The sequence below is a fragment of the Miniopterus schreibersii genome (genome assembly GCF_964146895.1).
Source record: "Miniopterus schreibersii genome assembly, chromosome: X".
In the NCBI taxonomy this organism is placed as follows: Eukaryota; Metazoa; Chordata; class Mammalia; order Chiroptera; family Miniopteridae; genus Miniopterus; species Miniopterus schreibersii.
In genome coordinates, this window is record NC_138104.1 from 98,746,620 (window position 1) to 98,762,640 (window position 16,021).

At 40.8% G+C, this 16,021-nt stretch overlaps 1 protein-coding gene across 3 annotated transcripts in view; it reads right to left on the minus strand.

The window, feature by feature from the left end:
• Positions 1 to 16,021, minus strand: part of REPS2 (RALBP1 associated Eps domain containing 2) — a 172,563-nt gene that overhangs the window by 99,952 nt on the left and 56,590 nt on the right. For 2 of the 3 annotated variants that reach the window (XM_081126454.1, XM_081126455.1), the window contains 3 exons: positions 14,826 to 14,974; positions 12,283 to 12,409; positions 5,816 to 5,913 (listed from right to left, as the gene is read on the minus strand). In XM_081126454.1, the coding sequence (XP_080982580.1) occupies positions 5,816 to 5,913; positions 12,283 to 12,409; positions 14,826 to 14,954 (354 nt within the window). In that variant the 5' untranslated portion in view covers positions 14,955 to 14,974. The remainder of the gene's footprint in view (positions 1 to 5,815; positions 5,914 to 12,282; positions 12,410 to 14,825; positions 14,975 to 16,021) is intronic. The other variant, XM_081126456.1, reaches the window with a different exon arrangement.

Genomic DNA, 16,021 nt, shown 5'->3' on the forward strand with positions numbered 1-16,021 from the left:
ACTTTTCACTCTGCACCCTTTTGTATGTTTTAAATTTCTGAAATACAGTCTTTAAATTTTTAATTGCTCTGAAGAACAAGAGTATTTGAAAACTCATAACCCATGATCCAAAAAATAACAGTGTAGTGTTTACTGTGTAATCTGAAACAAGCAACCAAAGCCTTAGCATGCTTTCATGTGGCCATGGGAAGAGAGAGCATCATCGGGTGGGTTTTTAGCTCCCATCCCTCATGCAAACACCCATGTGTGTGTCTTCAGTGGCTCATCAGCCCCAGGGTTTGGCCACGATATGAGGAGGAAATGGACAAAAACTGAACATGCAGGTGACATTATGCTGCAGCAGACACAGCCTTCACAGGGGGCAACGTTAGAGGTCTCAGAAAGGGAAGAAGGGAAATGTCTAAAATAAGGAAGGAAAAAGTGCCTGAGGCTCTGCAGAAAAAGAAGGAAAAAACCCACACAGGCTGATAGAGAATTCCTGGACCCTCAACGAGCCCCTGTGGGCCCAACCTGTCCGGTGGGTCATCGCCCGGGGCTGAGTATGAGACAAAAGAACCAGAGTGGCCAAAAATCAAGACTGAGCAAGAATGAGGGAAAAAGAGAGACAACCAAGTTAAATATATGTTTTTAAAGTTACAGACTTTTGGACTGATATGGTGCCTGGCTAGCACTGTCTAACAACCCGCCCCACCTGTTCATTAGGAAACTTCCACCAAAAACAGTGTCAAAAACCCCAACTAAAATGGCAAGGTGGTAAAGTTCTCTACAGGCTGTTTGTCATTATTTTGTCTTTTAAGTAAGAATAATAGTGAGTACTGAGAATTTACCCCAAAAGAATGTTAAGTTTGTCCCTCCAGAAAGAGAAGAAAACCTCACAGCATGTATGTTTAGGGTTTAAAAAGTGAGTGTGTTTTTGGTTTAAAATAAAAGATAATTTATCCTAGTGAGATCTGGCTAAAAAGATATTCCATTTGCCATACCTATCTCCCTAAAGTCAGGTAAAAATATACTGCATATATTAGATACCTATAAGAATACTTATATTTGCTTATATATGTATAAAGCATTCCTGGAGTGATACAAAAGAAACAGACAACACCAAATGTCTCTCAGATGAAAAACCAATAAAGATAGGATGCCCCTCCCTTTGGCTGAGCTTCTCAGATAAATGTGATGAGGAATGAACCATTTTTTAAGAATAAAAAAATAGAAACCTCACATATACAAGAAATATTAGAAAATGCTTGCACTTTGTGTTATCAATTAGAAAACCGCACAGATAAACTGAGACAAAGGAGAAAACAAAGAAGGCAAAGCAAGGATGAAGAGTAAGGTTTCCACACAGCACACACATGGGAAATGACCAGCAGCTCCATGTGGCCAGAGGACGGAGGGGGAGAATCAGCGGGCTACTGTGACTGAAGAGAAAGCAGGGACTAAACAGCAGGCCCTGAGAGCCACGTTCAGGAACATGGATGATATGTTGAGAGCAGTGGGTAGAGTGTGGCAGGTTTCAATCAAGGGAGTAGGAGGAACCAATGTGTATTTTTCAGATTATTTTTGTCTGTGGTGAGGATAATGGATTTAAAGAGGGCAAGAGTGGGAACAAGTAGAGTTAGAGGCTGATGCAATAGATTTGGTGACAGAATATGGCCTGAACCGAGGAAGTGCAGAAGAATGGATGGATAACAGAGGTATTTAGAAAGTGAAATGGCCAAGACTTGATAACTGAAAGGGCAGAAGGGGTGAGAGAGGAGTCAGAGACAGTGACCAGCACTCTGGCCTGTGCCCATGAGTGGATGGAACCAGGAATGGAGGAATGAAAGCTGGTTTTCTGGGAAAGATGTTTAAAGTGACAGTGGGACATTCGAGGGAAAATGACTGGCAGATGGAGATATGTGGTCGTTAGCCTCCACGTAGCTAAGGAGTAATAGAGTGAGAACTGATGATTCAGGATGGTTTTTCTATGTTTTAGTTGTAATTCCAGTTGGGTCCCGGGAGAGTGTCAGTGGAGCTTCCACTCAGTCCGCCGCCATCTTTAATCTCCCAATAGAGTGAGAGTTGGATCTATGTATGGGACAGGTAGAGGAAGGAGAACTGAAGAAGTTCAGGAAGAAATAGTCAAAAACCAGGACAAAAACCAGGAGAGGACGGCATCATGGACACCAAATGATCAGTCAGTGTCAAAAGCTGCCAAGGGGTCAATGAGACAGGGACTTAACACAAAGTCGTTTCTGGTAAGTGTGGCAAAAACAGAGGCAGTGGAGTATAGTGGGAGCAGAAGGAGCAATTCTAAACCCTGTGCCAGTGAAATTACAAATGCCTACATAGTCTAGACAGTTAGGATAACCTGTGAAAAGTAAACCATAAAATGATCTATAAACACATGATAAAAGATGAAGCAGAAAAGGAGACTTATGATTTCTTTACAAACCACTGTCAACCATCCACCACCTGAACAAAAAACCTGAAATTCCTAAAACATTAATCAAAAAGACGATTTATTCCAAAGTTTAGGTGCTGATTTTGGCATAAATACCTCTAAAATGCCAAGCCCATGAGCTGCAACAGAGCTGGATCATGGTCCTTAAAAGCCTTCCCCAGTACCCAGAGGCCACCCCCTCCCAATCAAGCAGGAAGGGCTTGAATACAAGGCCACAGGGGAAGCTGCCATCAGCACATTAAAATGGCAACATGAGGGGAATTAGTTACCCTGGCCTGGCCTAGCACCATGCTGAATCCATATTAATCCCCTTCCACCAAGAACCCTTACTTCAGATCCCCTCACCTACATGACTAATTCAGGTTGGCATTTTGCTTTCTGGGACATGGAGTTCAGCCAAACCAAGCTGACAGGCATAAGAAGGAAACCTAAGAACTAAAGAAAGAAAAACACATCAGCCATGAAAACCACATACTGTTGTCCAAAAAAAAGGCCCCTTGCGCTCATCTTAAACAGAAGGCAATGCTCCAAACAGGAGGAGGGGAACCTCCACTGATGCCAAACAAACATTAAGGGAATCAGACTGTTGCAGATTATTACAATGGACTGTGAAATCCATTCCAAGCCATTCATATTACAGAAACGAGAAGCAACTTGCCCCAAGGTCACACAGAGTTTGGCTGGACCTGGGTGAGCACCTGTCTGGTTTTTTTTGCACTATACCATAAGTCCTTCTAACAGCCAATTGCTGCCAAATACTTATGTTCAGCCTGACTCCCCAAAACTCTGGACTCATATATCCTAACACCTCTGATTCCTCCTCTTGGCTATCTCAAAAGCTCAAATCCCAACATCCAATGCTGAACCCATGATCTTTCCCCATTACTCCCAACACCAGTTTTTCATCCAAGGCTTCTTAGCTTAACAGATGACATCACCATCCATCCGGTTCCTGAGCCAGAGACTAAGGAAGCATGCCCAGTGTTTGAACTCCAGCCCTACCACTTCCTAGCTGTAACCTTGAGCAAATCAAATAAGGTGTTTTAAACCTCAGGTTTCAGCATCTGAAAAATGGGATAATAACAGGAACTACCTCATAAAATAGCTGTGAGCAGTGAAAGAGATGATGTGTATAAAATGCTAAGCACATAGAAAATGTCTTTGTGTGCCGTTCCCTCCATCTTCTTACCTTCCTCCTCCAATCCTACCCCTTCACCTGGTTAACACCTATGAATCCTTCTAGTTTCAACTCAAATGTTGTTCCCTGCTGGAAACCTTCCTTGATCACCCCCTGCCTGCCAAGGTTAAGTCAGACCCTTCCCCCCTGCCATTTTTCACCCTCAAAGCACAGTGTAAGTTCCACTCACGTCACACTGTCATGATTTGCTTAATGGCCATCTCCTCCAATAGCCTATAAGCCTCATGAGGGCAGGAAATGGGAGTGTTATACCTCATTTTTGTATTCTCAACATAGCACTTGGCATGTAATAGGTGTTTATTAAACGTTAACTGAGTGAAATGCCCAAGAAGCATGTTTAGCAGCAGAAAAATAGACCTAGAGATTTGAAGAGGAGTCACAGGACACCAATCCAAGTGAGAGTTCACGGCCATCCCATCCACGGGCCAGGTAGAAAGGGCCTGGTGAGCCCCGTCTGACCACTGCAAAATTCACGGCTCACTGCCTGTCTGACTGTCACTCTAACCATTCAGAATGTGGTCTCCACGGTGCCAGAATATACTCTGCATAAACATGCACAGCCACACTCCAGGAATTTTTTAGATGAACCCCAGTCCCTCCAGTACCCTTCCTAATGTAAACCATCACTCCACCCTGGGTGTAATTCTTGTGTTTAAAGACATATATTTTTGTACCACAGGAACTCTAAACACAGCCAACTACTACATCCGGGACTTATCTGAAGAAACAGCTGTCTGTTCTAACTCAGGGGTAAAATTGAGCTCTATGGGACCTAGAAGAGAATGGTATCTTGGCTCTTCAATGTGGTACCAATAAGGCATTTTCAGGAATTTTTTTTACTACACCCAACGTTTATTTATGCAGCAACTTTAGAACCTAGCCTCCTTCTAACATGGGATTCTAACGTATAGCAAAGTCTTTAAAGGGCAGGTTTTGACACTGGGCAGGCCTGGGTTCATATCCTGGTTCTGCGACCTAGGTGTTATGAATAAAACCTTAGACCTATTACTTAACCTCTCTCGGCCAGTTAACTCATCTATACTAATATATATAATAGTACCTAGATATTATGGTTGCAAGAAGCACTAAATATAAATACGCAGCATATGGATAAATTATTGTCTTTAAGAAAATTCTTTGTACACAAAGTATTACCACCTCAGAAGATAAAGTTCTGTACCACGCCTAACACAATGCCCATTCCCAGTGCGTATTCAGTGAACACCATGATCTTCCTTAGCTTCTGTCTATTCTGGTCCAGACACCAGCCTACTTCCTTACGGGAGTATCTGACACCACCCTGTTATTCTGAGTGGAACTGCCTGCGCATAAATGATCCTCTTCCCAATTTGGACAGTTGAAATGTTATACAAACCACCCTACTTCCTCTTGTCTTTAGGGTCAAACAGTGGACCAAGTTTTTTCATAACTTTTCTCATGCAGACACACACGCACACACACACTCTTTTTTGAAAATATAACTTCGCCAGCACAGGACTCAGAGATACTACACAAGAAAACAGTGGCAGACACAGGGGAAAAAAGGAACTCTTTATCCAAAGGAAAACACTGGAGAAAGGGAAGCTGAACTATTCTAAGCGATGGTGTAGCCAGGAAAAACTGAAATATTACTTGTGCTTCTACCATAATATTTCTTTTGTATTGATTACATATGGGAAAGAGCAGTTGCTGCCATTTGTAAAATAACTGTTCTCTGAACAGCATTTAACTAGGCGCTGAGGGAGAATACAGAAGAACTACCTCTGCCTTCCAAAAGCTTGCAATGTAATTGGAGGCACAAAACAAATGGGTAACAGCTAACTGGGCACTGGATGAGTGATAATAAAAAATAAGGCAGAGGTATGATAGGCTGTTTTGGAAAAAATAAAGCTCTCTTGAAGAAGGTACCTAATGATTAAGTAGATGATGGTGGAAGGGCAAGAACAAGGTACCTAATGAAGAAGGTACCTAATGATTAAGTAGATGATGGTGGAAGTCTAGAGACACTGAGAAACATATATAGTAGAAAATATTTAGGAAAATATACAAGCAGCAGAACAAGAAGTACAATCTTTGCATGAGGGGGCAGTTATATATCTTCCTTGCAAAGAGGGCCCATCAAAAAGCCATGTCCCCAAAGTCTCCCGTTAGCATAACCCCACAACATCACTTACCCGGCTAAGGGAAGCCTGATGCCGAGGAGGCTTGGTTCCTTGGTTCCCCGATGAGGGTCCCTCAGGCTGGACAAGGGGCTGTCTAGCTTCATAAGGAGCTGAAAGAGGAGTGAAAGTCAGCATGGTACACAAAGATTCCACCCAAAAATTATGACTTCACACTCCAGCTGATCCAGTGTCTGCTCTTAAGGGCAGAATTAGCAAAGGAATTAGAGTGTATGTGCATAGGGCCACCTAGGACAAACAAACCTTGGTGCCCCTGGGTACAATTTAACTGAACAATCTAAAGATATCCAACCAATTTATGATAAGGCAAGAAAATATTTACATTAGGTTAAGATTAGGAATAAATTGTAAAGGTGAAATGGTGAGAACCTAAATTGGGATAGAAAACAATGAGAATAGTTAGAAAAGTGCCATGTTATAAATGTTCAAATTCTTAACATAAGGTAAATTCTATATATACCCTCCTGTTTAAAAGTCTTCTCATTCATTCTCTCCTACCCCACAAAGGAGCAAGAAAACAAATACACATTTTGAACACTAAAACTCAGTATTATCATTTATTTTGTTTATTTGTGAAAAATAAATAGCACTGTCTTCTTTTTTGGAAAGAATGTAAAACAAGTCGAGAAAAATACACAAAAGAATAAATATAATTTATATTTACTATTTTATCATTTCATAACCAAACTAAAAATAATTTTGTTACCTTTAAGAAAAGGTCTTGAGCCACAAAAATGAATGAATTTTTTTCATTCCTTTTATTTCCAGAACACTTAATGACCTTGCCGACATGGCAGAAAAACAGTTAACCATAACCAGGTAGTATTCAGCTCCAACAGATAAGAAAAATGATCACCCAAGATGAAACCATTTCTGATTTGTGTGGGTTAACAGTTCAAGCTTTTGGAAGTAAAATGCTTTCTTTCTGTAGCTTCCTTTCTGTAGCTTCCTTATAAATACAATTAGGTAGAGAGAGCAGAGCAGTCTGTTACTGCACCACCTTGAGCACAATGTGATCTTTTTAAAACAAAGAAGGTATAATCACAGCACGTCAAGAATAACAAACAACTCTTGGGCTCACATCTGCTTATTGTATTTCATCCAAGAAACTGGAACACAAGATCATAACACATTAAAACACATTAAAATATCAAAATTGTTGCCTAGCAAATCACTTAGTGGATTTTCAGACTCTGCTAAGAATGATTAAAAATTAAAATTGCAAAAGAAACATACATAGAGAGCACATAATCCAGATCTTAAAAATAAATCTCAGCTGGTAGGCAGGTGTTGTCTTCAGAGAAGGATTTTTAAGATCATTCTACTTTGATGAAACACCAAGTTAAACCCTTAATGCCAGAAGGTCTGGACGACAGTAAACTGTACCATGGTTGGGATACTAGTGGTCATAAGCCTTTCCTGTGAGGCTGATCCCACGTACCCATGGTTCTCCTCAGAGAGAGGGAACCTCTACTGCCTAGGAGGGAACCGAGTGGGGGAAGCCATCTGGCCCATGGCCCCAGTCCCTCACCTACAAGGACCTTCTTCCCTTGGAAGAGACAGTCCCATCTCAACAGTAAGATGAATGAAGACTCAGCCACAATGGGGATCATTTTTGTACAGGCCTGGCCTCGAGGGCAGATTTTCTCTTCCTACTCCTGTGGGAAGCCTGGGTTGGCTACGCTGGCCCGTGACTGGAAAGGTGAAACCCATGCAGTCACAAATCCAAGATGTGTGCTCTGATCAGCTCTATCAGGTAACACAGTTGATATTCAGGCCATCCTTGGTCTGACTTGTGTCTCATTCCGTAACTGGATCTGAACTCAGGAAATAAAAAGGTGGGTGTTACTTATTGCCTCTACTCTCCTTCCTCCCAAATAAAATACAAGACATGCAGTTCAATGCAAAAAATATTAATTCTTAGATCCCCTTACAATAGGTTTAATAAGGAACTAGAAGTACCATTTTTCTCCAAGAAGAGGAGTACAAAACAAGCCCTGAAGATTTCATCACTGCAAGATTCAACGTCAAACTAGATTCAGTTTGGCATGAGTAGCTTCACAGTCAAGACTAATCTGCAGTCAAGCCACTGAATGATGGCCAGAAGGCGACCTTCAAGAATACTTAAGAATTTCACAAATAAAATGAATACCAGATTCTAAAAGCACAAAAGAACATACTAGGGAACATTTGAGTACCTATAATGTGCCAGAAACTGGTAGGCACAAATGTGTACATTTCTCATTTGATCCACAAAGCAAACCTCTGAGGCAGAAATTATTCTGTTTTACAGATAAAGGAAACTGAGGCCCAGAAAAGTGAAATATCTATAGTCGCACAGGCTGGAAATGGGCAGAAATGAGAAATTCAAGCCCACCAAGTCTACTTGTAGGGCAAGGAGATGAACATCACAGCCCATGCTCTTGAGTAGATACCTAGAACTGATACATCAGAATAAGATATGTAAGAAAAAGCAGAGTAGACATATTGATTTTGAGATGAGACATTAGATATCAGAAGAAACAAGTAAAAGAGTTGAAAGTAGTCGCCTCTGTAGATCAGAAACAGGTTCAGTAGGAAGGAGAACAGTTGTATTTACTATAGGCATCTAAATATTTAACTATATGCATGTATTACTATCATTTAAACATTACTTTTAATATGGATAGCATTATCTGCTTCTGAGGGTTGTGGTAAGAAGAAAATAATACACAAAAAGATTTCAGCACAATGCCTGGCACATAAGTCTTACACAATGAACATTAGCTATAGCTACATCCAACAGGTGAGACTAGCAGGAGCCCAGGAAAGAAGCTGAAGAGAGGCTCTGAATTACAGACTGATCTGATAATGTTCAGTCTGACTTAAAACATACTCAACACATGCCCCAAGAGCCATGAATCTTGGCACAATACTGGACAGGGAAATAACCCCAGAAAAACGTATTACAAGAAAATTATCCCCACAGCAAAACTCCTTTCTGAAAAGGGGAAAACTAAAAATAACTCTAGAATTCTTAGTACTAGAGTCACTAAGGTTTACCAGGTTTTAGATATGCTACTGTCTAGACCAAAGGCAAGATGAGTACAGAAATAGGAAAGAGAGTCCTGAGCCTGTCAGATGGGTTGATGGCATTGTGGGGGCAACAAAGGAGAGTGAAAAAACAGATGCGGGGCGGGGGGAGGCCGGGGCCGGGCATAGAAGCTGAAGAGAAATTGAGTTCTGAAAACATGGGGAGAGAGACAAAGAAGACATGTGATCTCTTACTTCTTGACCTAAATATACATAACAGAAAAGGAAGCAAATAGGTAAAGAAAGTCCTTCGGGGGTAAATCCACCAACGTTACAAAAACAGGAATTAACAAGCTTTAACATGAATGGTATCAATTAGAAGCAAAAATCACAAAATGGACCAAGATGCAGGTAGAAAAACTCTCCCTTCCTTTGACTTAGGTAGATAGAGAGTTCTAAATGGAAATACCTATAAACATTTTATTTATGAATGACCTTGTTCCCAGCTACAGGGACCTAACAGCCTCTAATTGATGGCTAGACCCAGGAAACTCAACTCCTTGAGAATCAGGAGGTTGTTCACTCAGATTCCTCTCCATGGGTATGCTGTACAAAGACGAACCCTCTGGAAGAACAGCTCATCAGTCTAAGGATCATAATGTAGGAAAAAACCAGGAAGGGATAACAGAAACTTAGAAAGCAATGTTTTAAGAATGAAAGAGTAACCACAAAAAGATGCCACTTCACATCTAACAGAACGGCTAAAATTAAAAACACTAAAGAAAGCCCAGCCGGCATGGTTTGGTGGTTGAGTGTTGACCCATGAACCAGGAGACTGGCGTTCAATTCCCAATTCCCAATGTGCCAGTCAGGGCACATGCCTGGGTTGTGAGCTCCGTCCCTGGTGGAGGCGTGCAGGGGGCAGCTGATCATTGACTCTCTCATCACTGATGTTTCTGTCTCTCCCTCTCCCTTCCTCTCTCTGAAATCAATTAAAAAATAAAAACAGCCCGGCTGGGCGTGGCTCAGTGGCTGAGCATTGACCTAGGATCCAGGAGATCAGGGTTCGATTCCAGGTCAGGGCACATGCCCAGGTTGCGGGCCAGGCAGCCAATCAATGACTCTCTCATCATTGATGTTTCTATCTCTCTCTCTCCCCCTCCTTTCCTCTCTCTGAAATCAATAAAGATATGTTTTAAAAAAATATAAATAAATAAAAAATAAAGTAAAAACATTAAAAACACTGAAGAAAAAGAAACCACTGAGAGTACCAAATGCTTGCAAGGAGCATCAACTCTCAAACATTGCCAGTGGGAGTACACAACCACTTTGGAAAACTCTTTGGCACTTTCTTATACACCTACCCTAAGTCCAGCAATTCCACTCCTTGATGCCAGGGAAATTACAACATATGTCACACAAAAAATGCACAAGAGTGTTCATAGTATTCTTATTCACAACAGCCAAACACTGGAAACAACCCAAATGTCCATCAACAGGAGAATGGCTCATCAAACTGTGGTCCATTCATCTTGATAGAACACTTCTGAGTAATAAAGAAACAAACTACTGATACACACAACAATATGGATGAATCTCAGCCACTATACTGAGGGCAAGATGGCAGACAAAGAAGAATACAGTCATCCAACATGATTCCACTTATATGAAGTTCTAGAAAAGGCAAAACTAATCTATGGTGATAAAAATCAGAATGGTGCTTGCATTGGGGAGCAGGGGGTGACTGGAAAGGGGCATCTCTGAGGTGATGGAAATGTTCTATTTTTTATCAAAATGGTGGTTACATATCCATTTGGTAAAACTCAAATTGAAGATTTGAAATGTGCACATTTTATCATATGTAAATTTCACCTCACTTTTTTTTAAAAAGGATAAAAAAGCATAAAGGCATGAACAACCTTGACAGAGGCTGCCAAAAGTCAAGAAAGATGGAGAGAAGCAGGCTGTCTCCATGCCACTGGGGGAACAAAAGCCCAATTTGAATGGGATGAGGAGAGAATGGGGCATGGAACAGAGCTGGTACAGACAAGTATTTTAAGGAATATCAAAAAAGGAAAAAAGGTAGGGTGCAACTTGGGGATACACTGACTCAGTAGAACAAAAATGGCTCACCTGTGAATTAAAAACCAAAAAAAAAGCACCATGCTAGGTACAGGACTTCAACTTCCAAGCCAACACAAGATCAGGAATTTAAAAAAAAAAAAACACACCCTAAAAACAGGGAAATCAGGCAGGGGGGACTGTAAGAAGAAAACAAATTCTCAACCCTGTTTTGTTGGGGACATCAGTAGGACATTCGAGTTTCAGGAGCATGATTTCTTGTTACAATATCATCTTGCATTTGCAAAGAACTTAATTTCCAATCAGATTTTACACTCATGTTCTCACTAATCCTCACAACACCCCTATAAGATACTATTACTCCACTTTAAAAGAGATGAAATCATGGTTCAGAGCAGTTAAATGGCTCGCCTGAGGTCAGAAAGCCAGTCACACAAACCCACACCTTCTGATTCCAATCAAAAGATTTTGTCATTATGCCATACCTGCTTCTCTCTACAAGATTACAGCCTCTCTCTAGTCCAGGCTAGCACACATTTTATACCTGTGTCCCTGTAGAAGTCACCACTATTTTCGATGCAGCAAAAATCTGCAGAAACTGGGTCATTTTCAGCCACACTCCACAAAATAAAAGGGGGGCTTCCAGAATACCTTTAATTGGTCATATTTTAAACTAGGAGTCTGAGCCCCAGGAGGACAGGATGCTGCAGTGAATTTATGGAGTTTTAGCACTGCAGCCTAAGCAGCCAACTCTGCAAGTCATCCTTAGAGCCAACTAACATATTTTATCACTAGCATGGCCAGTATGGCCTGAATGTGAGCAAGCAGGCAACCCCACAACTGGCACTTTACACACTTCTCAGCGAAATGCTTTCCCTACCATTTCCCTTATTCTTATTCCCAAACACAGAGCTACATAATTCCATTTATGTGATCAGTCTTTAACGACTGAATCAACTCTTTTGTGTTTGCAGAGTTATATTTTTAAGTCGTTCCATAAAAGCAGTTATTATATAAATATGTTTGGTATGTCTGCAGAAAAGAATAACAATTCCAAAACAATACAACCCCTTAATATGCCACTTTCCTGTGTGATGAAACCTGTATATGAGGGACTAAATCATCTAAATCGTTGTTTACAAGTCTAAAGATGAACTAGTTTGTAGGATGGAAGACAAGGCATTACTAAGATATATTTCGTTTTATTTTTTAAACCTTGCTTGAGAGAATAAAATTAAATTGAGTCATGTTTCCAAAGACAGAGGTAATTAAGTCCCGAGATTCAGCAGCTGGCAGCATTGCTGCCTGATAGATTAAGGAGTCTCTAAGACCCTGCCTGGGACAGCTGGCTGCAGATCGCCTCTTACCTGGATGCATCTGCTCCGTGCTGCTCCGCAGTTTGCTGTAGCCATGGCTCAAGGGCACCCTCTGGTAATGAGGCGGGGAAGAAGGAGGGGAGGCGAGGGGTGACATCGTGGGAGACTGTGTTTCCTGCTTCAAAGAACCAGAGGAGAGTTCAGAGACAATCATTCGAGAAGCCTGGCGCTCTGAGCTGCAGTTAAGAAGTATAATGCAGCTCTACTGCTGGTGAGTCGGTTCATTTAACAACTGGAGGAAATGTTTTCTCAAAAATTTGGCTGGGTTAAAAATCAGTGTCTGAGGATTCAAAAGTCTCCCAGAGAATAAAGTCTCGCCAGAACTCAGGTACCTAAAGTATTAAAACAAGCCTGGAACACTTTCAGTTATTCCAATAATATTTTCCTTTGGAAAATAAAAGACACTGATCACATGAAGTAACATTCATACTCCCCAGTTTTGATCTCTTTGTGGATAGATTCAATTTTTATTCATTAATAAAGGCCTCTATTTCCTGGATTTACACTCAAGTCTTCCAGCAAATGTGGGTACTAAAAATATTTTAAATGCTTAATGCTAAATATTCTTAGAGCTTACTATGCCAAGTAAAATGCCAGTTTTTTATTTTTACATCAAGAGACTGCAAAAACAGTTAATTATGGGTGAACCACTCCAACTTGCCTGCTGGTAAACACTAGGATGGAGCCTTAAACATGTTACAATTAGAATCTCAATTCAAACGTGAATCTGAATCTGATGTTGGACCCTCGGCAAGATAAGCAACCTTACTCCGCTACTGGGTTTTGTCCTCTGTATTTTTTTTAATGCTACCAATAGAGTGGTAACTTTAGAGCACCCAAGTATCAAAGAAACAATACTGCCCTGGCCGGCATGGCTCAGAGGTTAGAGCATCAGCCTGCACACCACAGGGTCACGGGTTCGATTCTACGTCAAGGGCCAAGGGCGCTACCTGGGTTGCAGGTCCAGTCCCCGCCCCCAGTCAGGGTGTGTGTTCTCGATGTGTCTGTGTCACATCAATGTTTCTCTCTCTCTCTCTCTCTCTCTCTCTTTCTCCCCCCAACCCCTTCCCATCTGCTCTCTCTAAAATCAACGGAAAAAAATATCCTCACTCCTCGGGTGAGGATTAAAAAAAGAAAAAGAAACGGTACTTTTCATCAACACAGACACTATATACTTGCTATTAGTCTAAAAAATGCAATCTGAAATACTAATACTCTTCAAGAAAAAGAATATTTGCTTTGGACTGTGAGTACACACTCACAGATTAGGTGGGCCTAGCATAAACCCAGCCTGAAAAGGATGTTGTCCTTAGTCACACAGCCAGGGCACGGGCCCAGGCCCAGGGAAGTTCCCAGGGCATCAACCATCCTAGGATAGTGAGCCCTCATTCCTCTCCAAATGCTGGTGGGAAAGCATGCCAAAGAGTGTTGACTGAAGAGTCCCATACTCCTTTATATATATATCTCTGGAGAACTAGTTTAAAACGTGTCAGAGTTATGAACAACACAGTACATGGAGTTATTTCACAGGACATGCTACACCTCTTAAATATAAAACTGTAAATATAAAATGTCTGCAGTGAGACCTCAGATATCCAGTGTTATCAGGGTGAGCCATATAAATTAGTTCTCCAACTTAATTTCATTGCATTTTAAAAACATTTTGATTCATCTTCCTGAAATATAACAAATTTCTTTGCCTTATAGAAGATATTATCTTGAATATAATTTGACTTGTCTGCATGATTCAGTATCTTTATTAAAAGTATGAGCTGTACCTTGATGACTTCAGGGTTTACTAATGTGTAAGACTATTTACCTCTTTTTGATAGGCTCACTCTTCTGGAATTTTACATGTTTGTCCCGACCAATCGCCACCTGACTATTACAATTAGTGGTCTAATTTTAAAAGCCCATCCTCCTTATTCTTGTTCCTAACTTGCTAAAAGTATAATGGCAGCAGTTCCCAAGATAGCATCCCAAACATGCCCCCCAAGAAAAGATTCATTCCCTGGTAAAAGAAGTTTAGTAAACACAGATCTCGAGGTCCCTTTTTTGCAGGACTTCTCAGGGCATTTGATGTACTAATGTGCACTATGAATCTCCAAGACTGAAGATTTAGGATTCCTCCCAGAACAGGATATGAAGCAGCATTCTCCAGATATATGTAGCCAGAGAAACCTTTCCTAAAGACTTTTTGGAGGAGATGACCTATTAAAAATTTCTAGAAGTCACATTTCAAAGATCTCATTTGGAAATACTGATTAATCAAATAAGTGTGCTAAATCAGTGTCCTTACTTTGGACACAATTTTACATTACAGTAGGCTCTAAAGGGCCCATAGGTGGCTCATGGTAATTCCTATGCATCGGCCTCTATTTCTTGCTACAAGGAAACTTCATTGGCTCACTTCCAAGTCTGTAATTGTATCCCAGATGGTAAGATTTGCTGGAAGCCTGACAGCAGATATGAGGCACTGCTACGTGAGGTTTCATGGTCAGAGTCAAGTGGATATGCGTGATCAGACTGTTTACCTGTTTATCCTCATCATCCATTCTTTTGAAGGTATTTTTTTCCGAGATTAAATGTGGAATTTGAACCTTAGTTCCATGCAGGTCAGCCGAGTTCCCAAATCGTATCTCACTGTCAGTCTTTGACATCATAAAGCGAGGCAGCGGCAATTCTTTAGGACCAGAATCAGAGAAGCTCAAGTGAGACTTTATTTTAGAACTGAGGAAAGGGGAATTCACTGGCCAAAAGATGAATCACTTTTGAGGAAAATTTCCAGAGCACTAAATATAGATTAAATTTTTATTTTGGCACAATGAGGACTCCTATAATAATGTCAAGATAGAAAAATGCTACAGTTTTACCAAAGCATTCTGGCTGAACATTTTAAAATGCCATCAAATCTTCATAGACTTAATTCAGGGTTTGGACTCATCTCCCATTTCAGCCTTTATTTCAGCACCAAGAAAAAGGATGTGATATTATATAAATAAGTGAAAAATGGTAGCAGGCAAAACTTATAAAGCACTTACTATATGCCGGACACTGTATTAAGTTCTGCAAATATTAACTCATTTAATCCTCACAACAACTCGATAAGGTAAGACTGCCATTAGCCTTCATTTATAGATGTGGAAACAGACATGAAGGAGCTAAGTAACATCCCCGAGATCACAAAGCTCATCTGTGGCAGACCTGGCCCTTAACCAGTGCCCAGCGCTGCTGCCCTACAAAAGATCTTTCATTCCTAGGGCAAACTTCCTGGGTTTAACAGTTTCTCACCCTATGTCGTTCCTTAAGGGATTTTCACATTCAATCTCCAGTTGTCTTTTCATAAGGAAATAAGGGAAATGGTATTAAGTTAAAGCAATTAGTCCAATGTTCAGTCAGATCCTACTGTCAAAACCATTAGCCACACTCACAATGCTACACAGAAATGAAATGCAACAGTGTGGTATATTTACTTATCTTTCAAATCTGACGAAACTATTCTGAAAACAGAAATGATGCTTTCGCACACTTCTAGTTCTCAGCACAGCAAATCACACAACACAAACAACTCCAAAAATGGGGATAATATTGTGAATCACGCATAATGATTTGCATCTGTATCCATTGTTCAGGATAATGCTCATCAGTGTGCCTTTGTGCTTCCATCAGCTCTCTAGTCCAAAAACACAGCTGCATTTCCAATGATTGATGCTGTGCTAAAGCCAGGAAA